At 33.2% G+C, this 7,100-nt stretch overlaps 1 protein-coding gene across 1 annotated transcript; it reads left to right on the top strand.

Annotated features, from left to right (window-relative positions):
* Nucleotides 1-3,498: 3,498 nt before the first annotated feature.
* LOC143540651 (lariat debranching enzyme-like) lies at nucleotides 3,499-6,233 on the top strand. The gene is made up of 8 exons (XM_077033679.1): nucleotides 3,499-3,688; nucleotides 3,839-3,996; nucleotides 4,071-4,386; nucleotides 4,459-4,641; nucleotides 5,261-5,379; nucleotides 5,754-5,884; nucleotides 5,971-6,060; nucleotides 6,154-6,233. The coding sequence occupies exons 1-8, from the start codon at nucleotides 3,566-3,568 to the stop codon at nucleotides 6,231-6,233; spliced, it is 1,200 nt and encodes a 399-aa protein (XP_076889794.1). The 5' UTR covers nucleotides 3,499-3,565.
* Nucleotides 6,234-7,100: the final 867 nt, after the last annotated feature.

Genomic DNA, 7,100 nt, shown 5'->3' with positions numbered 1-7,100 from the left:
AAAAAATAAAATCTTTAATATTTTTAATTCATTTTTTTATCTATCTTTTTAAGTATAGAATTTTACAAGAAATTATTTTGCTTAATAAGTTTAGGGGTGTGAAAAGATAAGTTTATAGAAAAAAACTCATTTTGGTAAATAATTTTTAAATCACCCATTTTAGTAAATAATTTTTCCTCCTCACCCATTTTGGTAAAAAAACTCGTGTAAGTTGATCATTTCGTTTATGATCTGTGGCTATATGCAACTTATTTATTAAATGAAACACTAAGAGCATTCGAATCCAACCCCTTATAATATGTGAGAGGTGTTTTTATAATTTAGAGAGTGGTTTAGGATGTTGTGAGTGAAAAGTTTTTATATTTTAGAAAAAGTAGTGATTTTTCTGTATATTTGAAAAGTTACTGTTCATCCCCTATAATTTTTAATATATTTTGAAAGTGGTTGTGAGTGAAGGAAAGAAAAAATGTATGAAAAATATTATTTAATTGAAATAGAGAGAGAAAGTAAAGTGAACTTTAGTGTAATTTTTGGTTTAAAGATAGAGAGTGTGATGAGAATGCTCTAAGGTGGTGTTTGGGTAAGCTTTTAAATTTGCTTACTTGCTTTTCAACGAGCAAAATAAGGAAGTTTTAAAAGCTTATCCAAAACCCCCTAAAACTGATAAATAAAGAGAAAAAAAAGTTTAGGGTTTACAAATGAATCTTAAACCATACTTTGGAGTTTTTATCGTTGGATTCCTCTGTTATGTACATACGGCATATGCACACATACATACATGATACATACCTCGAGATCTGTTTGAAAATGTGAAGTTGAGTTTTGAGGGATTGCCTAACCACTTGACATCTGTTAATCGGAAATGACATAAACAGTCCCCGTCCTGGTGTTTGAAACTTAAAATAATGATGAATTGTACATCCTTGAAACCAACCATCTTCTTTTGTTTTGATCTTTCTTTGTACCGAACAAGAGAACATACATAGCACATCCTTGAGGTCGAGAAGCTGATTCTTTACTCCACAAGTTGACCCTAATTGTTTGCGCCACAATAACCATATGCAGTCTAGACAAATTACTAGATTAAGTTTAATAAGAAGTATACATGAGTTGATATGAATTATATAATAATATGCGTTGGTTGTAAGCTTCGACCTTTTTACTAAACGCTTATATAAGCTGATACTTAGTCTGGATTTGGTCGGGTAAACACTTAGTGAAATGCCACGTTTTATCAAAGCAGGGCGTTACTAAGACAACTTATGAAGTTATGAGATATTGAGATTATTCAAAGTGGATTGATGATCAATGTTGATGGTTAAAAAACTCTAATTAAACGAATTTTATTACCCATAGGAATTTTTACATATATCCCCTCCCTTTTACCCCTTTTCAGTTTGCAATAATACCCTAGAAATCAAAAAAATGGCATCAGCCGTTTCCATATTCACAGAACAATTTGGCTGACACAGACAGTTGGCCTCTCTTTCAATCAACAGCGTCTCTCCTTCCAATGGCGTCTTGACAATCGTCAGCGAAAATAACAAGCTCTCCTTTCCAATGGCGTCTATCCAATAATCGGCCTTCTTTTTCTCCGGTCGTTATCTTTCTCTGCTTCCTCCAGCGAACACAACAAACTTTCCTCCGTCGATTGGAAGGTAAGTAAAACTTTCTGTCTGATTCATCTTTTTATAATATGTTTGTGTTAATTGTTGCTGCTTATATGCTTACAAGTTATAATGGAAGACTTTGTAATGTGAAGACTTAGTGCTTTCTTCACTAATATACTGTTTGAACGCGTATTAACATATTCACGAACTGATATATATTTAATATACTAGTCTAGTCTGGTGCCCGCGCCGGTGTACACGCAAACACAATCAGTGTTAGTATGTTGTAACCTCGCAACGGTACGTGCGTAATCCGACGCTGGTATGCATTTAACGTGGCATTGGGCGTGTTACCGATGCTAGTAAGCTCGCCGCATAACGCTTATACGCAAGATATGTATAAACAATGTCATCCGCATAAATGATGCTTGAACGCGCGCAATCGGAGGCGACAATCAAGAAGCAAAGATGAAATATACAGTATTTTCAAATAAACTACTTTTTAACCCAATCTGTTTTGACGAACATGTTCCAACCCGAAAACGTTTTAACCCGAAACCCGTTTCGACATGATCCCTTTTGATCTAAACCAATCCTGACATGAATTAAAATTAATCCTTTTTTTTGTATTAACCTGCTCCAGCCCTAACTCATTTCGACACCATTAGCCAAACTTGCTCGACCCGTTGCTGGTAATAATTGGTGATCACGTAACATGGTAGTTTTTTAAAAATTAATAAAGTATAGTAATACCATACTCATATTAAAGAGAATAAAATGCTCGTTTTTATGGTATAATTTTTTAGAAAAAAATATTAACGTCTGAAAAAGTTATGGCCGTTAAAAAGTTGTGGGGGCAGTTGGTTTAGAATGAGGGAAAAATGTGTAACTATTTAATTTTGAATGTGCAAAGACTATATTATCCCTACATTCTTAAAATTCTATGCATTATTACTTGTAAAATATGCAACATGAGTGGTATCTCTTAAAATTTAAGAGGTTCATCACTCCTATATTATATATAGTATAGATATAGATATAGACAGATATAGATATAGATATAGATATAGATATAGATATGAATGCATTTTAAAATATAAAACCTTGATATATATATATATCCTTTTTAATTTTTTGTTTACACTTTGTAAATTAGCTCATTAAGGGTAAAATGGTCATTTAGTTAGTTAATTTTAATGAAATGGAGAGATATAATACATATGGTTTAGGGAGGGGAAATGTGTAATTAAAGGTTTAGCATTGGGGAAATATGTAATAAGGGAAGTTAGAGAGGGGATATATGTAAATGCCGCTTTTCCATAAAATGAAAAGATGCCAGTGTTATGTTAGTGTGTATAAATTTAATAGCAACCAGCTTCTATGAAACGGTGGCAACGTTTCATGAAAACAATAAATCACACTGAGACAATTCATGTATAGGTTGCATAGTCAGTGCTTTGTCTTCTTCAAATTTTCTGTACTTGAATTATATAATGACGATAGCATTTCACATTTGAGATCATCTTGTTTTACATTGCGCATATCCTTTTTTTGGGGGAGTTTATCCTTACTATTTCAATATATCTATAGATTATTATCATTATTATTACTAAGTGTTATTATTAATTATATTACTGTTGAACTTGGATTGCCTTTTATATTCCCCCATACATATGATTTTTAGAGCCGAGGGTCTCTCTGGAAGCCACCTCTCTATTCTATTGGATAGAGGTACAGTGTGCCTACATCCCACCCTCCCCGGACCCTACTTATAGCTTTGCTATTGGTGGGATTTTCCACTGGGTATGATTGATTGATATCCTTGTTTAGAGGTTATCACAGGAGATTAACACTATTTAATTTTCCATGTTACATGGACATAATGATTCAAATTAACTTTGGTTTCTAATTTTACTAATATGTATATCATTGACAGTTTAATTTTATAGATATCGATGAAGATTGCCATAGAAGGATGCATGCATGGGGATCTAGATAATGTCTATGCAACACTCTTGCATTTACAACAAGTTGAGAGGACAAAAATTGATCTTCTAATTTGTTGTGGTGATTTCCAGGTTAGACAGTTTTCTTTCCAATATAACTGTTATTATAACATGATGATATAGCAGAACACAGCGATATTATTCTCTAAATACACATGTAAAACCTTTTCATTGTAACTGTATGAAACCGTGCCAATCTGAGATAGTGCTATTTTTGAGCAGGCTGTTAGAAATGAGAAGGATTTGGAAAGCTTAAGTGTACCACCTAAATACAGGGCCATGAATTCTTTCTGGAAGTATTACTCGGGAGAAAAAGAAGCCCCATTTCCAACTATATTCATTGGAGGAAACCATGAAGCATCCAACTACCTCTGGGAACTGTGAGTTTTTCTTGCTTTTCTTTATAATATATTATTATTGTAAGATCTCTAACTATTAGCTGCTGTTTATGTAGATACTATGGAGGATGGGCATCACATAATATATACTTTTTGGGATTTGCAGGAGTGGTCAAGTTTGGAAGCATTCGCATTGGTGGTCTTTCTGGAATTTACAAGTCTAACCATTATCATTTAGGACATTTTGAAAGGCCTCCATATAACAGTAGGGATATCAAGTCGGTATACCATGTGCGTGAGTATGATGTTCACAAACTAATGCAGGTTGAGGAACCTCTTGATATATTTATTTCACATGATTGGCCCCTTGGTATCACTGACCATGGTGATTGTAAAGCTCTTTTACGCGATAAGCCTTATTTCGAGGAGGAGGTAACTGATTTATGTTATTATGGCCGTTTTTTCATTGGGTTGATAATAAATAATATTGAACATGTTGTACAGATTCAGGATAAAAGTTTGGGAAGTAAACCGGCTGCAGAGTTGCTAGAAAAATTAAAACCTCCTTACTGGTTCTCGGCTCACCTACATTGCAAATTTGCTGCTTTAGTTCAACATGGTGATGGCGGTCCTGTTACAAAGTTTCTTGCACTCGATAAGTGTATTCCCGGACGCAAATTTTTGCAGGTACAGATTCACATATTTTCTTCTAGTCTGCTACATCTCCAGTAGGCCTCCAAACGAACCTGATGCTTTTGAATACAAACATGAACAAAAGCTTCTTTTCATTTAGTTAAACAAACGAACATGAATGCATGTCTCGCTTGTTCATTTATGTTCGTGAACGTCCTTTTATGTTCGTTCATTTAATTTCGTTTATGGTCACTCGTTTATGCTTATGTTCGTTACTTTACTTTTGTTTACATTCATTAATATATTTATTTAAATAGGCCCAACACATTGTAGTTCACGTTTACTTTTTAACTGGTTTTAGCTCAGTTATGTTCGTTAATCTATGTTCAATTATGCTCGTTTGTGAACCTTACGCTTATACAGTTAATGAGCGAGAACATAAACGAACATGAACACGTTCATTTTCTTAACGAACAAACACTAACAAGAAAACCTTGTTCGTTTAGTTGTTCGTGTTTGATCCTTTGTCCATATGAAGTTAAACAAATGAACACGAACATGCATCCGTTTATGTTTGTTCGGTTCGTTTAGAAGCCTATAGTCTCCACTGGGGGCTTCTTCATGGCATAACAATTTTTTCTTTTTTGTTTTATAAAATTTTTTATTTGCTTAGATTATAGAAGTTGAATCAGAGCCTGGGCCATATGAGATTCAGTATGATGAAGAGTGGCTAGCAATAACTCATAGATACAATTCCATTTTTCCTCTGACCGCAAGACGATCATATATCGGGTATTTAACCTTGGAAACTTCATTTTCTATAAAACTAGCATACATTATGATCCTCGGCAGTTTTTTGCACATTAAAGTCCCTATACATTTTGTATTTAAACAAAATCATGGATCTTTTTTTTCTTTTTTTTTAACTTGAAACTGATACAGCTGGTTGTTTTGTTTACGTGTTTATATATTTTTCTACATGACTTATTTTCTCATTCTAGTTGTTTATTAAAACATTTTTAGATTTACCCGTTTCAAACACTTTTGTTTAGACTTAACATGTGCATAAAAAAAGTTGACGGACTTTTGTGAGAAAATACAGAAAGGATGTTGGTTTTTTATGGTGTCTGCATATAAAGTAGTAGTTGAGTTTGTGGTGGTTGTAGGGGTAAACAATTTGACATGAAAGATAGCCGTGAATGGGTAAAGAGTAAGCTGCAATCTAGAGGAAGTAAACCTTTTGAGTTTGTGCGCACGGTTCCATGCTATAATTCCTCTCAGACCGGTCCAATTTCTGGTATATATTTTAAATGTCACTTTGATATCTTAACAAGATACAAGTTACACCTTCTAGTACTAAACTAGGTTTGTTTTTATGTATAGAGCACAATCGTAATCCTCAAACGGAAGGTTTGTTACAGCTTCTAGAACTTCCATATGTTCTTGATGACACAAATTCATTGGCTTCTAGAGGTATGGAATTATTATTATTATTATTATTGTTTTGTAAAATGTTAATATAATGTGCAGATATAATATCCTGATTTAACGTTTGTGTACATGTAGTTGATTATGATGGTGAAGATGGAGGCATTGAGGATGAGGATGAAATCCAACTTCCAGATGATGGTGATGGTGATGATTAGAATAAGTTATTAGTATTTTGTTAGTAAAGATTAATTAATATTTGATGTTAATGGTTAGAAATTGTAATGTATGACACATGCACTTTTAACCACCAACTTAACCAATGTGCTTTTACCTGCCAGAAATTATATGTTTGGTTTAGGATGTGATGTATGCATGTAAAATAAATAATGCATGTATAATAACCAAGTGTGTAGGATGGAATTTGCTTTACGTGTAGGTTTGTTATTATTAGCATAGACTTTACTTGACGTTAACGGAAAGATGTTCTTAGCTTGTAAGCATACAATCTAAATCCTAAACACTTGTTTAACTTCATTTTATATATTTATTTATTTTTCGTTTTTCTAGATGTTTATGCCACAATTGTTGGTTGGGGTGGCTGGCTTAGTGATGCACAAAAGAACATGACAAGTCTTTGATAGGAAAAAAAGTAGAATATTATTGAATGACAGCCATGTTTCTGTTATAGGGAAGATCTATTTTTGCTAGGTGTGATCAAGCCTTGAAATTGAATTGACAGCCTATGATCAGGGACCAAAATAAAGGTGTGAATTAATAAATTTTAAAATTGCAAATAAACATTTAGGAAATAATTGCAATAAAAAAAAAACAAATAAAAGAAATTGCAAAATTAAGGAAATAATTGTCATTACTGGGGCTCAGGATGATAGAATTCGAGTCTGACGGCTAGTCTAAATTGTCTGTTAGTTGGACTATTTCTGTTTAATTTGCCTCCATCTGACTATTAAGGTATGAGTACACTGAGGCCTGGGATGTTTGAGATTGAGTTTGAAAAATGCTTATTAACTTATTGACTTTTTTAAAAACCCATTTTGAAAAGTCAAGATTTAAGGCTTTTGGAA

Source organism: Bidens hawaiensis, unplaced genomic scaffold (assembly GCF_021521415.1).
Source record: "Bidens hawaiensis isolate Kalapana, Puna unplaced genomic scaffold, B.hawaiensis_p1.1 tig00000055_1, whole genome shotgun sequence".
Taxonomy (NCBI): domain Eukaryota; kingdom Viridiplantae; phylum Streptophyta; class Magnoliopsida; order Asterales; family Asteraceae; genus Bidens; species Bidens hawaiensis.
The sequence above is the reverse complement of the archived record's forward strand: the minus strand, read 5'-3'. Positions and strand labels throughout refer to the sequence as shown.

What these genes read in the sequence shown, in the direction of transcription:
- LOC143540651 (XM_077033679.1), top strand. Translation starts at nt 3,566, where the DNA reads ATGAAGATTGCCATAGAAGGATGCATGCATGGGGATCTAGATAATGTC. An exon ending in TCCAACTACCTCTGGGAACT is followed by an intron (nt 3,997 to 4,070) that starts GTGAGTTTTTCT and finishes CTGTTTATGTAG; the next exon opens with ATACTATGGAGGATGGGCAT. An exon ending in AGCCTTATTTCGAGGAGGAG is followed by an intron (nt 4,387 to 4,458) that starts GTAACTGATTTA and finishes CATGTTGTACAG; the next exon opens with ATTCAGGATAAAAGTTTGGG.